This window comes from Zosterops lateralis (genome assembly GCF_965231275.1).
Source record: "Zosterops lateralis genome assembly, chromosome: 1".
Taxonomy (NCBI): Eukaryota; Metazoa; Chordata; class Aves; order Passeriformes; family Zosteropidae; genus Zosterops; species Zosterops lateralis.
The window spans coordinates 50863006-50884785 of NC_139762.1; the positions used below are offsets into that span (position 1 = coordinate 50863006).

General features: G+C 41.4%; 1 protein-coding gene across 1 annotated transcript; it reads right to left on the minus strand.

Annotated features, from left to right (window-relative positions):
• Positions 1-759: 759 nt before the first annotated feature.
• Positions 760-21579, minus strand: CRTAP (cartilage associated protein). Its single transcript, XM_083877229.1, has 7 exons — positions 20233-21579; positions 16666-16815; positions 15876-16047; positions 13321-13449; positions 12238-12383; positions 10163-10246; positions 760-1460 (listed from the first exon to the last, which is right to left on the minus strand). Exons 1-7 carry the CDS (start codon positions 20674-20676, stop codon positions 1401-1403), a joined length of 1185 nt encoding a protein of 394 aa, XP_083733355.1. The 5' UTR covers positions 20677-21579; the 3' UTR covers positions 760-1400.
• Positions 21580-21780: the final 201 nt, after the last annotated feature.

The window sequence follows — 21780 nt, forward strand, 5'->3', positions numbered from 1 at the left end:
ATTTATATTAAAGCAGTTAAAAAAGCCAATCTGATCTTCCAAACATCTTTCACACTCAAATTCAAATGTTTCATTGCTGACACATGCTGAAGGACACTGAAACCTCATTCTATGGATTCTCCTTCTTATTCCCTGTAGACACTCAATAGTGTAGACTACTACAGCTTATATAAACTATAGCAGCAAAAATTTGGCAAGCTAATGTAGATCATGTTTTGTCTCTTTAAAAACTCAAAGCAGATTAAGGGTTTGTAATTCACTTCCATTCAGCTGAATTACAGTTCCATCAGAGGAGGTGAATGCTCATCTCCCCTTGATGCAAGCAGGATAAAGCCACTTACAGGACTTGATCCTTGAAAACAAAAGAGGAAAGCACAGGATGAAATCCTGTATCCTTTGAGTTCAAGGGGATGTTTGCTCTTCAGTAGATTTAGGCACTAATTCATTACTCTTCTCCATCACACCTTTTTTGGTCTGTGCCAATACTTCCATATTGGACTATGCTGTACATAATAAAAAATAAAAAAGACAGGAATTCACATGCAAATATTTTTCATTATTCCAGTGAAAACCACCTAGATTCCACCTGTACTTACCTTTGGATGAATACTATGCAGATAGTTTGATCAGGCTGAAAAAAATCACACAGACTATTTTTTTACAGAAAAGAATATTAAATACATGAATCATCAGTATTTCATACAAGACTGGCCCCACCTCAACAGAGATCACAGGCTGTTTCAACAGAGAGAGTAAGAATTGGTAGGAAGAAAAAAAAATTTATTCCGCTTCACATAGTGGAATTTAATTTAGCTTTCATAAAGATCAACACTGCTTTCAAAATTCTTTAAGCAATGTTTACAAGATCATTAGTTGCACTTTGCTAATGACCTTATTTCAGCTATTCAAATGTACCTTAATATCTTTCAGGTGCACTGGGATTCATTATCACTTTATTCACCATCACATAAAAAGACATATATAAATAATACAATTCATAGCTCAGAAAGAGGAACTGCAATGTCTTCCGTAGCTCATGATCTGACAAAAGTTCTTGAGAATTTAGCTGTACTGCTACAACTTAGAACAGCACCGAAACGAAGAACCTTAGTGTTATCCCAGAAAACAGTAACAGTCTTTTTTGTTGTGTTTGTGTAAGGGAAAGAAAGCTCAAGGTGGAAAATCATGTGCACCAGTTCTGCACAGTGAGAAGCCATGCTCACAGAAGAGTCAGTGCAGCATGGAAGTGACCTTTCAGGAGTGGATCTTGGGACAAAAGGTGCAGCTTAAAGAAGCACCTTTGAGGTATATCTAACTGAAACTACAGGTGATCAAAAACAATACTAAAGAGCAATGGTGAGTCTTCACTTCTGTAAAATACTTCATGGTGGTTTCACTCATCAGGATTCCTTATTTTCCTCCACTTCTAACAGATCATCAAGGAATTCCACAACTTCACCCTAGAAATGATTAAATTTAACAGAAAGAAATTAATCCCCAAAATTGGTAGGAACTTTCTGCTATTTTAATCAAAAAATAAACTGTAATAATAGATGTCCAGATATTTTTAACACCCTCTATACAGAGGGTAATACAACAAACCTATAAAATGTAGGTAAATGGCCCACACAGGCATAGCACAAGACTTACAGCAACACAGACCTTAAAAGGAGAAAATCTTATACACTTCACAGTAAATCCTCTCATACTTTTATGGGTTACTTAAATAGACAATGAAATCCTCAAACTTAGAGAGGAATAAATGTTTAAAGCACCTGTTAAATTAGGAAGTTGTTAGAATACCTTCAAACATTAAAAAATTTTAGAAAGCTTCAAGAATTCATATCCAAGGCGTTTTGTAGAACCATAACTTTGCCTTTGTATGCCTGCTCTAACTGTTTATGTCCCCTGTCACATCCTTCAACACACACCTTCTCCATTTTCAACCACGGATCCTCACAAGTCATGCTTCAATGCAGCAAAAATGTGAAGAACCAGAGATACTAGAATGTTTTCCATACTGGAAACAAATATACTGGATTTAGATTCAGACCAGAAAATTTACAAGCTCCACTCTGCTAACACAGGGCACCAACATAACGTAACAATCCAACTTTAGTTAAACTACTCCTAACGTAGTTCTACATCTATACCTTAGTAAAATGTCTTCCTTCTCATATTTAAATTAATGAGAACTTATACCAGTTATGTTGAAAGCTACTCATCCTTATTTGGATGCTCATTTTTCCCTCTTTCCTTCACCACCCATTTCAAATCTCTGTGAACTGTAGGCTTCTAATGTGAATAATTAGGCTTCTAATTGAATCTGTTCAGTTGGTGTTTACAATCCAAATTACACTTTTAGCACATTTTTGTCTAACTAGGCATTCCTTAGAAAGACACCATCTTCTAGACACATTCTAAGACTCAAAATTTTACTGTTTTCTATTCTGGTGAGAAAAGAGCATTAATACTCTATCAATGAAAACAATTAGAGAAATTTTGTCTATTTTGAATACAATAATGTTATTATGGATATTGTGATTAAAAAGTATTAACATCACACTTTTAGGAAGAAGACTAGCCAGGAGAGAAATAATGAAACTAAGCAAACAAAAATAAAAGCAGGAGGAAAGCTGGCTGAAATAACTGCTGTTCTGGTTCCCAGCTTCACAGCTCCATCTGAGAAGACCACAGCTTTTGCAACTATGAAGTGATTTTAGCAAGTCCTGAAGGACGGCGATTTGTTGTGCTTTGAATTTGTTCAGAAGATTTAAGCATCCAAATTCATATTATTGTCACACTCATCACTAAGATAGAATTTTTCAGAAGACACACAACATACAGACAAAATTCAAGGTTTTTTTTTTTTTTTTTTTTTTTTTTTTTTTTTTTTTTTTGTTGTTGTTGTTGTTGTTGTTGTTGTTTTGTTTTGTTTTTTTATTTCTGGTATGCTTTCAAATCCAGAAACATGTAAGAAATTAAAAAGGATATTTAAATGCAACAATATTAGGAAAAAAACCCCAAACAAAGCTGAAATCTCTAGTGTCTGAAATGGAGCTCTAAAGGAAAGCATTGCAGAAACTGTTGTGGTCTAATTAGATGAACTGAGGAACAAGAGAGGTTGAAATATGGCAAAAATACAAAAACAGTGGCTGAAACAATATACATAAAATATGCTGCAATACCACTGAGTAATTGCCTGGATGTTGGTTATTTTGGAAAAGGCAAAACATCCAGATTAAAGACAAACAAAACCCCAGTTAAAATATTTTTGCCTGTGCCTTCACCATCAAAATGTGAAACACTTGCAAGTTGTCAGTAGAGTGGTTGGCAGCCCAATGAAAAGGTGATAACGCTGCCTGAGAGGAGGCTGATCACATTGTCACACTGGCAGCTGTGACCACACCAATCACTGTCCTTGTCCCATTAGCACTCACTCCACACTGCACCAGACATTTAGCATGGCTGAGCTCACTACATGTTCCACAGGTGTTCATTCCAGGGAAAAAAGCCTTCTGTCTGCTGGTATCTAGTAACTTCGTGTTGATCTATGCCTGCAGAGCCAGGGTTTGAAATGAGTCTATAATACGAGTTACCCCCTCGGTGCGACAGAGTCCCTCCTGTCACCTGCTCTTTGGTTCCTCCCTACCTTTAAGGAAAGGACATCCAATTTTCCATGCAAAGTCAGCTGCAAACCCATAATTGTGTCCGCTGCCAGCTACTCGAGGGCACAACGGCTGCCAGCTCCAAGGCAGGCAACATAAATAAAACATAAACACAACATAAACACAGCATAAACACACTGCTCCAGCCCGGTGCTGATGTGAATCATGGTGAGCAATCCATGGCCCAAAGGGCAATGCAGACATCTGGCTGCCAGGTAGGAGATCAGGACGTGAAGTTTGGTTAAGCTTGGGAAGAGAAGGGTTTGCTGCTAGACCAGGACATGAGTGATAGCTGGGCAGCCAACAAGTGGAAAGTAAACACACACACACACACACACACGTGGGTCAGCTGCAGGGAAACATTTCCTCCTGGCCCTCGGTCCACAGTTGTGTCCTCCAGGTTTGCCAGGTACAGGTTGAGCAACTTAGTGGCACCCCACAACCTCCCTTCCCTGTGCTACCAACCTCTTCCCTCTCCCAGTCCAGGAATGATCAGTGGGACTGACAGACCAAGGATGTATGGGAAAAGATGGAACAGGTATAGCCTGAAATATGGGAGGTGTGATATCGAGCAGAAAAGAGAGATTGTTCCCATATGGGTGTGAGTGGTAGGAGGAATCAGAGAAGCTGATCTGTCCAACTGGAACCTCTAATTATCTGTTAGATATGCAAAGTGAGCACGTTTGGCATAGATTAGCAACTGAACAGAGGCACAGATAGAAAAAACAAGTTTTGTGCCACAGTAATTAATTCAAGATGGTTTTACAGAGGGTATGTGAGTAGGTGTATTATAATTAAAAAAAATTAAAACAGTTCTTGGTCAATTCTGAATAAGCTAACCCAGGCTAGTGAGACTGGAGCACAATCATAAGAAAGGTAGACTAGAGCACTGGAAAAATAAAGACCTAAAAAGGAAAAGAATGCAAAACTCCTTCCGTAGTACCTCAGTGTACTGAGTGTCCAAGACCATGATACACATTGGGCCAGGCCCTTCCTTATGCAACATTAAACATTGCATTCACACTCACAAAACACAAATTTTTTAGAGAAACATCTGTACTTTGGAGACTCATAGCCAACCATTAAAATAAAACAGCAAAGAGAAAGAGCTACGAGTACCTGGCTCAGTTATGGCACACCTGAGGCTGATGGTGCAGCACCAACTTTGCTTTCAATAGCATCATTTAAAAACAGTGGCAAGCAGCAGGTGCACTACTCACTGACAGACCCAGATACTTTGCCATTGCTTGCAATGATTGCCTTCTGCAAATGCAAGCATTAATCATTCATGGGTCCTTGCCTCCACCTTGTCGTTTCTCAGTGTGGACTGGAAAAGTTATGGGAAACAATTTGCTTTCTTGTAATAATCCATACACAGATGGGTTATTACATTAAATTTGCAACACAGATCTCCTGATCTAGAGGGATTCCGTATGTACTGCGGTGGGATATGCCATTCTTCAGGGAAGCAACAGAGCAGATAATAAAAGATAGTGTTCTAGAATGAATTAAGAACCACAGAAAATTATTATTCTGGACATGCTTTTATGTGTGATTACCACATAGGTAACGAATGAATAGGAAACAGCTTTTATTCTAACTCATCCAACAAACAGCCTTAAGAGACAACACACAGAGTATGAAGAATTGGCTGGATCTTTGTTTCCTTATAATCCATGACCTAGAAGGAATACATTTATCTCACAAAATGTCCCTCAGTTGTCCTTCAGAGCAAAAATTCAGAATTTTGCCAAAGTCCGAAGACCTCAATGATCGGAAACTTGTTCAACAGTGAGAGCAACAGATTTGATTCCCTCATGTACTGGGTGTAGGTGACCAGGTTGTGGCAGTGAGAAGGGCAGCCTCTAGGTGAGGAGCTAGCTGCCCTATAATTAATTATTGTCCTGTAACTGCCTAGTAAGTAATGGGAGTAGTCACAAGCATTAGATTACAAAACTAGCAGATTCTGTTCAAGAACAAATAACCACCTTGCAAGAGTGAAGACAAAGGTTTGATACGGATGACTCTGCAGGGTATTTGCTCCATGGACCTGACAGAGCCTGCACAGACACACCACACAGCCTATGGGCCAGCAATGTTTTGGAGCGGGAAAACATTATTTCAGGATAACAGTAAGGCATGTGTCAATGAGTGGCTCAGCCTGAAAGGTTTATTCAGCCTTAGACCAAGAGAAAGTTTCTTGATCTAACCTTCAGTTAAAACCTGAGAGTTCACTGTAACCACCTCAAAGCCCTGCCAGAACCTCCATGAGCTGTACAGTCCAGGCTGGACATTCCTCACATTCTAGCTGGGGGGAAAACTAAGAAAATCCCTCAATTCTTTATGCAGAAAAATTATTTGGCCCTTAACTTATTTCTTTTTCAGATACCTAGTCCACAGTGTGACCAACTGCCACATGCTTTTAGGGCTTTTTTTTTTTTTTTTTTTTCAATATTAAGAGAGCTTAGTTGTTTTTTACACAAATATTAACTATTTTCTCAAATATTCTTCCATTTCATTTTAACAATATATTGTGAACTTTTAACTGTTCTTTTCCCATTATGGGAGACTACAGTATACTGCAGTTATTACAGCAGTATTTTACAGTAAACCCGTAAATGTGCTTTCCTTTTAACATACTTACGATGCCTGTAAAACATGAGTCAAGACAAATTCAGAGGGACTTCAACATTGCCCCAATTGCACTGAGAGCAGAAGCTTTCCAGTGGCCTTGTTTCTGAGCTCTTATTATGCTCTCTTGACTGCTTAATCCTGCATGCAGAAGCTTAAGAGAATCTGGACAGTAGAAGCTCCTCCTCATGTCAGTACCTGCAGCTTGAGGCCATCCTGTCATTTAAACCCAACCATGCTGGCAGCTTCCCATGCAAAGTGGCTTAAATGGGAGGGGGAACACCTTTGACAAGATACACATCCAGTGGTGCAGAAGCAAGAGGAGAAAGCAGAAAGACCCAGCCATATGGGAAGAATTTCCACTAAAAATGATGATGGAAAAAAACAACCTCATCTTCTTTTTCTTTTTTCTTTAAAAAGTGTCTGTTGAACAGAGACCATAACACTGCCCCTTAGCTGGCAACCCTCTCTGAAACAGCTGCCACCAGCTCTTCTCAGGGCAGCAGTGCTCTTGGAGCTGTGCTACTCTGAGGTCACAGGCAGAGCAGGGTTTACAGGTCTGCACTTACAACTTGCTGTTATTACAAGCACACTTGTGTAAATCATTCAAACATATGCAAGGAGTGAGTTAATAAAGCTCAAAGTATGTTGTTAGCAATTCCCAAACAGAAAGATAGGCTGAATTCAGCCTACTATTTGCTCTCAGTACTCCACTGGGGCCCTTGTGTTTTGATGCTATTCCATATGTCCTCTTTCCACCAGTCACATTAGTTCAGTACTTATTCTTCTTTGCATTACATGGATGAGATGAAACACAGAGCGTTTTAATTTCAGCCACTACACACGCACACACACACTATATACAAATAAAAAGAAAGATGTCAAAAAAAGTGGGTCAAAGCTGCCAACAGCTTTTCACCTACTGATTAAGTACTGAAAGAAAAATCACATTGTAGGCTCATCCCCGCCAAATACTTGTGGTTCTTATGTAATTTAGAACAGCTAAGTAGCTTTCCCCCTCTAAAAAAAAAAAAAAAAATTCCATAAGAACACTGATTTTATGGGCCAAAACCATGTCTCATACAATTAGTGTGGTGCTGGAGTTACATCTATACTAGCCGAGTGTCTGGCTCTTAACAGCATTTCAGTTTGCCACTTAAATCTGTGCAGTACCAGGAGATGCACCCATGATAGCCTTGATGCATTGCACATCTGAACAGAAATCAAGAAGCTTGTCTATCCATGGCCAACTAAGATGACAACACTGTAATGTTCATTTAACCTCCCTGTGGAAAACTGCAAGGATATTTAAGAATAATTACTTTTTCTTAAATGTAATTTGTAGCTAGCTGGCGCTAATATTCTGTCACCTCTACTGTGTTAAATGTTTGAATTAAGAATTTTTCATTTCCTTGTGGAAAAACATTAATAGAGTAACACAAGCAGGACAGTATTTCTTGTAGTAACATATGCAATAACCATTACTGCCAGTCCCAGCCTCTGCAATTACTGCTATGTATTCCTGAAGAAGCCAATGTTTTAACTCGCTTTGCTAATGGGATTTAGAAAGACATATGGATGATCTGGGATATGGGAGCACTGAGAAGTCTGGATAAAATGAGATTCTCCACTTGAGAATAATGACACTCACATAGGAAGGGACCCTCTTGCCACATCAATCCTTTTGCTTCCATCAAGGAATAAAGAAATATTTTTCTTCCCAGATTATCTTGTGGGTTATCTTACTGGCCCACAAGCAACTTCACAAACAGCAAAGATGGACCACAGAAACCTACAGAAGGTATGGCCTATGGCCCAAGAAGCACATGGTTTAAATAAACAGAGTGCACTTAGAATAGAGCTTGCCTCCATCTTTAACAATGTTTAATAAAGTTTTTACTGTAATGCCTTATCTGGGGTTTTCATCAGTTTTCAATATTCCTATGGAACAAACTTTTCTATCCGTGCCAGGAGAAATATTAAACAAAATAAAAAATTCCACTTATACTACCAGGTCCTGCCCATAGAGCAGAAACTGCAAGGTAGTGGTTTTACCTTTGTGCTATTCCTGCTCTGTCTGCACTCCCTGGAAGTCTCCTGCAGCCAAAGACAAGTTCTGGTAGCCAGGGATTTACGAGTTCACTACCAAAAGCCAGAGCCAAGGCAGAGGCATGGACAGCCTCCATCCCTCACAGGTTTTTGGGCCCTACCAAGGGAGGGCACAGAAGCCCTGCAGCTTTTCCCCTGAGAAGAAGAATGGTAACTTTCCTAATACAAAGAGAGTGTGAGGTAGGGATATCTGTGGCATAAGCAGGCCCAGTAATTTTGGTTGGTTGATCCAAACCTATAATCCAGTGTAATGTGACTTCCTTGTCAGTCCAAAAGTTTAACTGAGGTTTACACTGCACCACCCTCCTGCAGATTGCAAGGTCATTTGAAATCGCCCTGGTGAAAGGGGCTGCAGGAATGAATGCCAGCAAATGAATGCTTGTTTATTCTACACAGTGCTGGAGGCTGAAGATTGTTCTATAACCCCTTCTTCAAACAACACATGGGGAAAACCCTCAAAATGGACTTCTTCACCCCCTCCTTAATTACTCATGCCTGTGTTTTGAAGCAGCAGATAGGAAAGAAGGAAAAAAAAAGTACAAATTAAGTTACGCCTAACATAAGAAAACATCACGGACAAAGCACAAACCAGCAAGGGAATATAAAAAATGCTCAAGTGTTTCACACCTTGATGAAAATCTATAAAGACTAGTCCTCATCTAAGCTTAACCTTACAGCAAGCTTATTAAACTGTCTTTCATGGGGTTTTATCACAATGGAAACTCTTCCTGAAGTCTGGTAACCTTGCAATGGAATTTTACATAGAGTTGTTTTCAGATCACAAGAATACTGAAGGCAGCACAGACATTACTTCTCTGCTGTAAAATATTCTCTCTCCCTATATGTTGGATAACAAAAATTGCAAAGGTGTTTTCATTTTTTAACATAAACCATCTTCACCTTTTCTAACTAGAAAAGACCTCAGCAGTGCTCATTACAGATACTGTCATAACTGAGGACAGCTCTTTCTTTGTCAATGCCAGCAACATTTCATCATTTGAAGATTTGTTTAAACCTCTAAATTAAAGGACCCACAAACAAAGCAAAAGGCAATCCAAAACCTCCCATGAATTATACTAAATTTCAGTTGCAGAAGGAAATGCCCTTTCAACAACTAAACTACTTTTCTTGCACCAAAATAAAAAAGGCCTTTTACATATTTTCCAGTGTAAATAGTAGTCATTATATATTATTTGACCATGAATTCCAACCATTTAAAAAGCATGACTGGGCAACCAAAATGCCACTGAGCAGAAAAAAATAGCAGATAACAAGACTTCCTTTGGACAAAAATTACAATTTAGGTGGTTACTTCTGGACAAAATCATAAAGACCTTTAAATCTAATTTAAACAACATTTCAGAAAAAAAAAATCCACAACCCCTCCCTTGCCCCCCCACTAAAACATCAAACCATCAAACCCAGAAAAACATTTGGTTTCAATATATATACACCATCTCTCTGCCCCCTGGTGTTCCAACTCAAAACCTGGGTTTCCTTTTTTTTCTGTAGGCTCAGTGCATTATATATTTACCTTTGCGTTAATTCTGTCCACGTTTTTTTAAATGGTACATGATGTTCTTTGGGTCTGTTCTTATACTCCGCTTACCAAACAAAATTTTATTATAAACTGGTTGTGGTTACAAGAAGATTTTTCCATATTAGTGAAATCCTGGAATTACAGCTATGTATCATCTTCACTTTAAACGTGATTGCTGCTTTTTTGACCATGATTTCATTTCTATAAAACTCACCTCATCATCATCCATCAGATGTTCCTTTGCGAATTCATACATTTCCAGCTGGAGTGTGGTAATGTTGTGGTATCGAACTGCCTCCTATCAAAAACCCCAAAATTTCTGTTACTTGAGGGTAGCAAGACAGGGGAGCATCATCACATGCCTTCTGAAATTATCCCAATGCAATCACACCCAGAGTTAGCAAAGGTAGATCCCAGGCAGGGTTCACAGTGTTTGAGAAAGGAAACAGCAAAACAGCAAACAGCCTAATCCCAGCTTTCTGTGGATCTTCCTAAGCACAGCCCCCCTCCCTGCAAGAACAAAGCACTCTCCTCTTTCTCATGTTTCAAAGCACTGGCGAGTCTGAGAGTAAGGAATGAGACTGCCAGGGCTGAGCAGCAGCCTGTGCCTGCATTCCAGTGGGCTTTGGACAGGAGAAAGCCTCTGTCTCCCTGTGCTGGCGTATGGCAGCAGGCAGTTCTGGGAAAGAGACACACTGAGCTGTTTTGCATGATAATGACTCACCATGACCAGCCTGAGCCCGGGCTAGGGACGCTCTGCAAGGTCACTCACCTGCCCCTGCTCACAGCAGCAGCACAGGGCAGCTCACTCACATCCTCTCCTATTTGTGACTAACAACTGTCACCTGTTTTGATTATTTAACTCCTTTCAGGGAAGAAAACGGGAGACTCCCTCTTTCACAAGAACACCTTAAGGTTAGTGCCAAAGCCAAATGTTGCTGTCACCCCATTACCACTTTTTGAAAATAAACCAGAGGCATTATGGTTTTCGAGGCAAGTGATTAGGACAGCAAGCAACTTCTGCTTATAGCTACGTAGATCAAAGTACAAGAAAATACAGCTGTGTGCATTTAATATTTTGTATTTTTACATCAAATTATCTGTAGTCCCCAGCTCCAGAAGTTATCAATTAAACATTCAGAGTGCATGTGTAGGGCCCTTGTTCTGCTCTCTCTGCACACATATGCCAAATCTGTCTGCGGTTTGCAGTTTCATGCTGTTGCTACCCCTCACTCCCACCACCACCAAACATTGTCTCCAATATGGTTATAAAGCACCATTCTGTTCCCAAAAGCAGTGACAAAGGAGCAGCACCCTTCCCCTGTGAGCTCAGACTTGCTGCTGCTGCCTGAAAGAACCAAATGCATTTTTGCTGCCTTTTGTCTCAGTTGGCCCTGCAGGGCAGGCCTGGGTTCCCACTGTGCCAATAAAGTGTGTGCTCTAAGAGGCATGACTAGAAGGCCCTAAATTTAATTCGTGGAACATGTATTGCTAATGACTAACTAGTTGTACAACCCATATGACTGATGTCTAAGCAGTCACTGAGTGTCACAATTTAGCTGCATGACTTAAATCTTGGTAACAAGAAACATTGGAAAATCCAATTTGATGTCACAGTCCAGGCTGTAAAATTTCCTTGGACATGGAAATTTAAGAACAGCATGGAAACCCATTTTTAAAATAGTTTTCCAAAGCCAGATGACAATTGTTGCTGGATGGACTGGTGCCTTCTCTGCAGCAAGCATTTTAATTTAGATAATTAGATGCAATACCGTCCTGAGCCTTTTTCCATCCTCATCCACCCAACTGTGTTCTAAATGGAGTAAGTGGAAAGTCAGTTTAGCTGGAGTTACCATATTCAGATACATTCCAATGCCCACAGAACCTGAAATAACAAGCGAGTGGGCAACCATGTGTTGGCAAATAATGATTCACAAAAGCCTGAATGTCACTCAGAGATTTCATCATCAGAGACTTCAGGGGCCAGCTGCTTTATTTATAGAACTACATAAAGATATAAATATGCCTAAATGTCAGAGAAGTACCAACATGAGTTTACTTCTCATCACATATTATATACTATCATAGTATATTTCAACAGAAAGGGAAGAGTTATGATTACACTCACTGTTTACACAACACACTAAACCTCTGTGCACAACTTTTTATATGATTTTAATAAAACAGGATGTGTTAAACTCCAGAACCAGCAGATATCCCACATTTTCCTACTGTGTTTCAGAGAAATATTTGAATGTGTCTAGAAGGCATTTTAGGTAATTCACCTACCGATCTGGGCTGAAAATCCTCTTCTTTAAGTCCCCATTTGTCTTTGTGGTACTGGTAATAGACCATGTTCTGTTTCATTACTTCATCTTTCTCATCAAACAGAAGGTAACTAGCAGCACAAGAAGCTGCATTCTTCATGTCATTCACTAATTAAAAAACACACACCAAAAAAATCCAGATAAGGTAAATGAACAAATTCCTACTATTATCTAAGCGCCAGAAAACTCAAATGGAAACACAGCCCATACTTTACCCCCTCACCAGCTGCATAGAGAAAAAAAAATTGCTCCCCAGAAATGATATGCTATTTTTGTGTTCTGAAACACATAAGGCCATGATTCAAAAATCAACTCATCATCAACCTCTGATGGTTTTCCATTAAAAACCTAACCAAATGTTCCTCCCAGGTATCCCAGCATCACCCCACAGCTTGGTGATACACACTGGGACATTTATTTTAAAAACAAACAGAAATCTATTAAACCCCTCCCTACTTCTCCCTACAATTAGGATTGATAAAGAGGGAAGAGTCAAGGTGTGAATTGTGTAGTCAAACAACACAAGCAAGAGTCACTAATGGGTTGATGCTACATGGCTGGTGTGTCTTCCCTTTGGTATTGGAGCCTGCAGGAACAGCTCTAAGGGCAACATGTGCTCTTTACAGTGAAAGCAGCTCCTGAAGAAACCACAACTTCCACTGATTAATTTACCTATCAAATATGTCATCACTGAGCACTGAACACTATAATTTCTGTTCAGTGGTCCCCTCCTTCTTCAAAAAACCATATAGCCCATTCTAACAGGATGGTAAGAATTCACTAGGAAAAAAGCAAATAGTATTAAATACTCTGTAGGTTTGTCTGTGGAAGAAATTCTGTCCCATGTCTGTTAACTACAGTGATAACAGGGAGCAAAAGACACCAGGAAACTTAGATTTTCTGTCCCAGAACAGTTTAAAATGCAGGTTCTGGAGGCCACTACTCACATTCTAAAGCATAAAATCAGAGGTAAAATATTATGAATGGAATCCGTCCCACATCATCCAACATCAGCGTTATTTAAGCACAATAAATCACTACTTACATTTATAATATGCGAACTGCAAATAATGGTACATGGTGGCCACAAATTTTTCAACAACAAAGCCTCCTACAATGGGTGTCAGATTGCTCTCACACTGCACTTTGCATGCAAGGACTTCAATATAATGATCTGGAAGGAAGAAAACAGCAACAGAGGATATGGATGGCACAGAGTGAATTGTTATAATCCCTCCCATTAGTCCTCCATTAAAATTTGTCTTTATAATGCTCTACTGGGTCCTGTGCATCTGGATCTTGCTGCTTGGAAGTACTGAGAATCTACAACTCCATCTGAAGTAGGAATCAAGTGTTGGTACTAGGCCCTTCTGTGAAAATCTGTGCGGCTGACTTTTAAGGCATCAAAGCTGGAATTCCAGAGAACTGAGCACTTAGGTTTCACTGACACCTACAGGCAGCACGTGGTGCTGGGTTTTATACAGAATTACACAGTACTGCATTATTTCCTAGCTATAAACTTAACAGTGCTTTCTTTCCTTTTCTAAATTTTGAAAGCCTTCAAAATTTCATTATTGCACAAATAAGGGCCCCATGCTGCTGCGTACAATTGTGTCACAGACAGATACAGCAGGTGATTGCAAAATAAACCTTCAGAGGTGGCTGCGTTATGGGCCCAGAGTTTGGACGTTTTCAGAGAGAAGAGGAGAATATGCTGCTCACCACAGAAAAGCTTTCAGTCAGGAACATATAAGTTCACAAGCTTACCCAGTCTAAAAATTGCTATATTTAATGCAATATAGGATTACAGGCGATTTTATCTTCAAGAAAATACGTTTCAAGAAAACCTTCCAGCAAAAAGTTTCAAGAATTTTCCAGATAGATCACATTCATCAACAGCACAGAAAAGAAATATTTCGAAGTCTTAGTCTCCCTGTCAGCCACATTTGGCAGGTGAAAGCAAGTTATCTAAGCTTGTGCAGCAAATTTTGGACCAAGACAAATGAATACTTTTCATCCCTGACAACTCTTAACATGAAGAACACTGAGGTTAACTAAAAATAACTACTGAAACTAACTAAAAAAAACTGGCCAAATTAAATTACCAGACCCATCTTTTATAAGAGCAGTGGAATCTCCAGGCAAAGTAGTGTTCAATTCCAGCCAGCAGTTAAAGCCAGAGATGCAAGTCCCTCAGTGAACTGATCCCATGCAATGAGGACAGCTGGCTTCCTAACATAACTCACTGCTCAGTGATAAATACATACCTAGGGCAAGACCCAAATACTTCTGGGTAACACTTATTGCTACATCTGCTTCCTGCGGACCCCTGGAGGTAGAATATCTCTCCCTGGAACACAAGCCTAATTCAGCCCAGGCAGTGCAGATAAATTTGAATGTTCTTATCTCAAGAGCGAAATACTTGAAATGCATGAACATGGCCATACTGAGCAGCAATTCCTACTTTTCTTTCTCATCATTACTGCTGGGAAGTGTCCTTCCCTTCCAAGGAGGAAGAGAGAAGGTGACAGTAAGTGTCAATCACAGCTGAGCACAGACACTACTCTTTACAATGGCTTGGGGATTGTCCTGATGTCAGAGCTCTGACCCACTGGGGAAGAAAGTCTGTGTTTCTTGCTTTACTGCCTGTAATTTGTGCTTCACTCCATATTTGCTATCCTGGACACCTGCCTGTTTTGCCCAAGAGCAAGTCAAGCCTGCAATAGCTATTCCATGTCAGCTGTACTGGTGGATACCAGCTGCACACCAAGAGAAACTGAAGCTGCTCACATATAAACACACTTCACAAAAGTTTCCCCTCAGCAAGACATATTATGGCTTTAGGACAAAAAGTTGGTATGTTTTTCCTGTTTCCCCAACTTAAAACATAAAAAAATGCAAGAAATTTTCTAATTTTATTTAAAAAACATGCAGCTGTCCTCCACAAAAATACTGTCAACAAGACTGAGCTGTCAGAGCACTGGAGAAATTAATTACTCGTCTTTCACTGCCAAAGAGCATAGGAAATGTGTATGTGCCATTTTGACAGCAATCCAAAAAGTTGATGTCACTTTTCCTTTGCAAAGCAATGGATTTATTTTTGGCTACAAATTCAAAATATAGACATTATCTACTAGTAAAACTCTAATGTAGTAAACATTAAAAATAGCCAACAGAACCTTGTCATATTTATGAGAAAGGAGATAACAGACCAGCAGACCTACACAAACCACAAAGCTGATTTCAAAGGCAGGCTAACCATTGAGCCTCAAAGGTGGCCAAACTGATACTGAAATGATGGTCAAGAGACCTGGCTGGATAACCATTGCTACCCAGATGGGGCAGTTGTTATTTACACATCTGTGTTGCTCTGACACAGAACTTCCATGCTAATGTAAGATCTCTGTTCTGATTTCCTGATAGACCTCGTTTATGTGACTGAAGAGAGAAAAAAAGTAAAGCAGAATTCAAGCAGCTTTCAGTGAATCTAATAAACTCCTATTGGCATAAACTGAGGAACAGGACTTGAGTAACCAATCCTACGAATAAATTGAAATGCACTTTGGGGACATCTTTCCTTCATGCTTCCTAACCACTCACCTGCAATGGAAAGATAGAAATCTTTAAAATCTGTGATCTCTCGGGAGCCCTCACAGGCTGCTATGCAGTCATCGTAGGCTTTGAAGAAATCAGGAAGAGCCAGTTCCATGTCTGAGATGGATGTCCGCCAATTGTCGCCATTGTACGCTCTCACAGCCCTGACAAAGAGATTCTGAAAAATTGGCAGGAATGAATCAGCAGTAACTGACCCGTGAGAAGTGTTGTGTAAACTCAAACACAGCAAGTGATGTCTCCACATCTCTGGATGATTGTATGAGCTGCTCTCCAGATGACATGAGGACAACAAATACAGGAGACTAATGGATTTTAACAGGTATTTCCTAGATGGCAGAGTATGTAATTCCATTTCCAATCAAATGAAGAGCCTGATGGAGAGAAGCCACGGTGAGATCTAAAGCACAGACTGTGACAGAGGTTTTCAATGGAATCTTAAAGCCAAATGTCTGAGCTATTTCCAGCTGTGTCACTACAGCACTCATGAATTTGGATAACTCCACACCTGCTTAGCTCCAGCACTGATCTGCATGTAGCAGCTTTCAGGTACAACACTGTCTGATTTGCTGTGACTCATTCGTGGAACAACGAAGTGCAGGAGAGGTGAGAATTACTGAATGTATCAAGAAGGCAGAACAAAGATGACTGAGATGACAAAAAGAGCAAGATTAAGAACTGAGAACACATAAGCAAATAAGATCCCTGAAATCTCACCCAATAAGAGGAGTAACAGAACAGTTCCAAAAGAGCAGACTCTCTTGAATAAAAAGCATACCTCATAAGGCTTTGTCTCCAAGTCTTTAATATGCTCCTCAGCATCAGGTATGCTCTTATAGTAGGCCATATTTCTTTGCATCATTTCATCATCTGGATGTTTCAGAAGAAATGTGTGAGCTGCTGCAATAGCTTTTGGAAGATTATTAGCCTAAACAGGGATAAGGAGAAGAAGGTGTTAAAAAAGATTAGCTGGAGGAAAAAACCCAACAAAACAAATCAAAAACAAAACAGTTCCAAAGTTCCCAGTTTTGTCAATGAATTTTCCTGCATTCTCTATATTCACAGATTTACTTCTACTGAGAGCCCAGTCTCAGCAGATACAATGGTACAGTAAAGCTGGTATAATTCTTCTGTTTTACTCCTAGCTGCATCACTATGATCTTTTTTTTTAACTTTAGAAGTCTATTATTTTTGCAGAAAGCATAGATGATTGTTTTAAATCAAAAAGATTAGTTTTTTTCCCTTGCCCTCCCCTGTTCATGGAGCTGATAAGGCAAAAGTCTATACCAGGGCTCCTGTGAGGGATTAATCTCACAGCAAGTACTGATACTAACCTACAGATACTGGTCAGGAGTCATCACTGTTGATATGTATTTATGTCACTTACTTGCCTAGCAGAACAGAGGACATTATTACTATAATATATTTTCCTGGTGGCATTACAAAGCTAGAGCATACTGCAGAGACTTGGTCAAAAATTGTGTCCTAAAGCAATTTTCTGTGCCCATTTTTAAACTAACTTTAATCCCTGTTAGATATAATTTGTGAAGTGTACATTTCTCATTTACAACTGCATGTATGAAACACATATATAGTTCTGTGTGCATGCCATTTATGATTCTTTAAAATTTTATATATATATATATATACACACACATACATATTTTCATAAATTATATAGTATATATATGCACATATTTAGGAAGAGTGAGAGAGAAAGCAAAAGACTGGGGTATTTTTGAGACATTAAAACCTTTTTTCTAGGCCAAAATCCACGTAAGCCCATTCAGTGTGTTGATGTACAGGCCATGCAGAGCTCCAGCTCACACATGAAATATCTCCTGGCAGCGCACGTTTGAAACCAGGAGCAGGAATCCCAGGCACCCTTCTGCTACACCCATAAAAGGTGCCCTTTCATCTCGGGAAGGAACCCGAGAGACAAATGCACAGAAGCAAAACTTCAACCCATGCACTGCTGCTGTGCCACTAGGAGTGTCCCAGCACTGGAGCTCTGCCAGCTGCCCTTCCTGCCTGTCCCAAAACTGCGTGTTTCCAGCCAGCCTGGACCGTGCTAAATGCAATGGGAAATCTCAGCTGCACTTTCGTCAAACGCCTGGTTTCTTTCGTGCTGCAGCTATAACGCTGATTCTTTGGTAGGCTGACAAGTCTCATTTTAACTTAGGTCCATGATTCACTCTTGGTTTCAAGTTTCGCCTCTTAGGAAAAAAATAAAGAAAGGTTTTGTAGAAACACACTCCTAAGTGAACTCAGTGTCTCTGGAAAAGCTCCCTCCAGAGGAGCAAGCAGCAGCGCAGGAACAGCTACTCCCAGAATCTTACAACGTGGCAAATTTCTCTGTGGAGCCCACCTGAATACACACATGGCCACTCTAAAAAATTACATAAAACATTTTTCCCTCCCGCTTCTTCCTCTAGCATAAATGCTGTTGGGGGGGTGGAGGGGTGGGGGAAGAGACATTCCTTTCACAGAAACCACCAGCCAGGGAAAAGTCCTTTGGATGCAGCAGTTTGTAGCTCTAGAAGGCCCATTCAGAGCTCCCCAAGAGAGAGATAAGGGCTTGGAGCTGAACTACAAATCCAGCATAAAACACGATATAAACAACAGACACTAAAGGCAAATCCACCAAACTGTGCTGCTCAAACTTAATGCAAATGTGATTGAAAAAAGAGTTTAAAGGGAGGGGGAGGGATTCCTCTGATTTCCCTCTCACACTCCTACCTGGCAGCTACTTGACTGTATTCGAAATGGTAAGAAGAAATTATATTTGCTGTTATCCATACATTGCAAACTTAGTATGTGCAACAAGGGGGGAATTAATAGTTAAGATAAGAAGGGGAAACATTTGTGGTGATGTCATTTTGGTATCCATATATGGCTTTGAGAATTCGAGGAATTCCTGCCCTCTCAGTTAAAAAAAAAAAAAGGCAGGGGCTTTAATGTATCAAAGGTCTTAGGGAAGGCATTAGATGCCAGTGTCATCCTGTGAATGTGGATACTCTTCTGGTTTTATGAGAACACATTTCCCTGTGTCTGTCTGGAAAAACAGCTGAGAAAACAGCACTCCAAAATACAGGACACAGCAACAGTTTAGAAGATGTGTGTTTTCACAAGGCAATCTCAAAATAATGCACAAGCATACAACCCTGTGTAATGTATACTGGCATATACTAGGAGTGAATCCCTAAAAGAGAAAACAATCTAACCAAAGAGCTCAGCTTTGGCCACAGAGAGGCCCTGTTTATTTCAAATGCAGTATCTGAGGGGACGCCAGGAGGGATGGACCATGCTATAGAGAGCAGAAGGTGGAGATGGGAAGGGAGAAAAGAATCAATTAGATCCTGAACAGAAGAATGACAAGAAGGTAGGAAAACAGGATGAAATCTGTTAAGAGAGGAGTGTGTTCCCAGTCTTGGCTGACCCAAGAGCAAAAGTTAAATACCATTCCAGGGCTAGCATTACAGTGTCCCACTTCAGCAGCCAAATTTTGCTTTGTTCCTTCTCAGAGCTGCAATGGAACTGGAGTTTTCCAGGCACGGGGCTATCTGCAAGTCACAGGCTGAGGGCTGCTGCACTTGAAAGAACCGGACCAGAAACGAGCAAGTGAAGAAGGTGGACACGCTGAAGGAGAAGAAGTAGTGAAGATCATTTGCAATAGCAGAGCTGTGACATGAAGAGCCTGAAAAAGGTTCCAGAGAAGGTTAGAAAGTAAAGCAGATGGAATGATGAGAGGGGCAGGAACGACACAGCTACTGGACACAGAAGCAGCGTTCAGTGGGCAGATGTTCAGGGAGAACTGGAAGGGCTGATCCCAGAGGACATGCTGGGTGAGCTGTAACAAATGGGTGAAGAGTGAGCTGGATGGTGTGTGGGTAAACAGGGGGAAAGACAAGGCACACACTAATCCCACTGCGGGTTACAGAGTGAGAGGAAACAACTGAAAGGCTTGTCAAGGAGAGGATTACAAAGTGTAGGGCTGGCAGCCCAGGGGGGCAAGGAAGAACAGAGGTGAGGCAGATGACAACTGGCGTGGAGGAGGTGATGGGGAAGGAGGTTGTGGCCCGGACGGAGTAACCTGCCCTCAGGGCCAGGTGAGAGCTCGGCATGACAGCAGGTTCTTCTAGCACTGGGTGCAACTGGGGTCTGTCGAGACTGTCCTGGGACACGCCACGGGCAGGGACACATCACCGTCCCCTCCGCCAGGACACGGACATGACAGGAGCGCTTGGCGCCGGGCCAGGAGAGACTCTGAGGAGCAGAGCCTGCGAGAGACATGGGAGGAGAAAGGAGGAGGGATCACGGAGCGGGGCAGGAGGGGGGGGCTCACCTTGAAGTAGGCGAACTGCAGGTACTTGTAGGGCTCTCGGCGCTGGAACTCCTGGAGCAGGTCGCGGCCGGGCTGCGCCTGTCGGAAGGCGGGCAGGCCCTGCTTGCAGCGCCGCAGGCACTGTGCCCGCCGCAGCACCGCGGACAGGAGGCGCAGCTCCTCCAGCGCGGCGGGGCCCGGCCCGGGGGGCGCGGGGGGCGGCGCGGCCGCGCTGCAGTTGCGGTGGCAGAAGGCCTCGCTGTCCCGCAGCAGGCGGTACAGCCGCATGCTGACCTCCAGGTAGCTGACGCTCTCGGGCCAGTTCTCGGTGCTGTACTGGTCCAGCCCGTAGCGATAGGCCGACTCCAGCGGCATCAGCTCGTCCCGCGGGAAGCTGCGGAAGCTGTAGCGCTCGTACTGCGCCCCCGCCGCCGCCAGCAGCGCCGCCAGCGCCGCCACCCACATGGCCGGGCCCCTCACAGACCCGCGTCTCTGCTGCCCGAGGGGCGCACGGCCGGGACAGGCCGCCCCGGGGACGGGCCGAGGGAAGGGAAAAGCGGGCGGGGCCGGGAGAAGGCAGGGCAGGGGCGGGCCGGGGCCGGGCCGAGGGAAGGGAAGGGAAAAGCGGGCGGGCCGGGCGAGGGCAGGGCCGGGCCGAGGGAAGGGCAGGGGCGGGCCCGGGGCGGGGCGAGCGGAGCCCTCGGAGCCCTCGGAGCTGCTGCACCGCTGGAGCTGGTGCCAGCAGCAGCCGCGTCTGCAAGGAAACTTTTCCTTAATGTGTTTTCTCAGTGTCCATGAGAATTGCCTTTTTTTTTCCCCCTTTCCTTCCTTCCTATCCACAATTTAGGGTGTTTTGTTTTGGGGGAGGGGGGGTGGTATTTGTTTGTTTGTTTTTGTTTGTTTATTTTTGTTCTGGTTTTGTTTTAGGGGTTTTTTTGGTGGTTTTTCGTGTTTTTTTTTTTTTTGTTTTTTTTTGTTTTTTTTTTTTTGAAAATATATGTTCTAAATCAATCTCTTGTACCCTTCAAAATTTTTTTAAAAATTTTGTTTTGTTTTTTTGTGTTTTTTTTTTTTTTTTTTTTATTTTTGTGGTTGGTTTTGTTTTGGAAAATATATGTTCTAAATCAATCTCTTGTACCCTTCAAATTTTTTAAAAAAATTTTTTGTTTGTTTTTTGTTTTGGGGTTTTTTTTTTTGTTTTGTTTTTTGGTGGTTTTTTGTTTTTTTTTGTTTTTTTTTTCTTTTGAAAGTATATGCTCTAAATCAATATCAATCTCTTGTAGTCTTAAATTTTTTTTTTTTTTTTTTTTTGTGTGTGCGCTTATCTACGAAACCTGTCGCATAGGTTCACGCATTCATATTGTGATGAAGAGCAGTAAGTCCATTGTTGGAGCACTCCTAGAATTCTGGACATTATTTCCCTTCAAACTGGAGGTTGAGATATGCTGTTAGAATGCATTGCAGAATTTTAAGTGCTGTTTCTGCCTCTTGTTGCTGCTTGATGTTTGGTCTCCTGAGAAAAAATAATGTGGAAGATCTATAAGGAAAGTGGTTTTGCATTTTTTTTTA

Coding starts and splice junctions, on each gene's coding strand:
- CRTAP (XM_083877229.1), bottom strand. CDS start 20,676: ATGTGGGTGGCGGCGCTGGCGGCGCTGCTGGCGGCGGCGGGGGCGCAG. Junction 12,384..13,320: donor GCAGTTCGCATATTATAAAT/GTAAGTAGTGAT, acceptor TTTTTTAATTAG/TGAATGACATGAAGAATGCA. Junction 10,247..12,237: donor AGGATTTTCAGCCCAGATCG/GTAGGTGAATTA, acceptor GGTTTTTGATAG/GAGGCAGTTCGATACCACAA.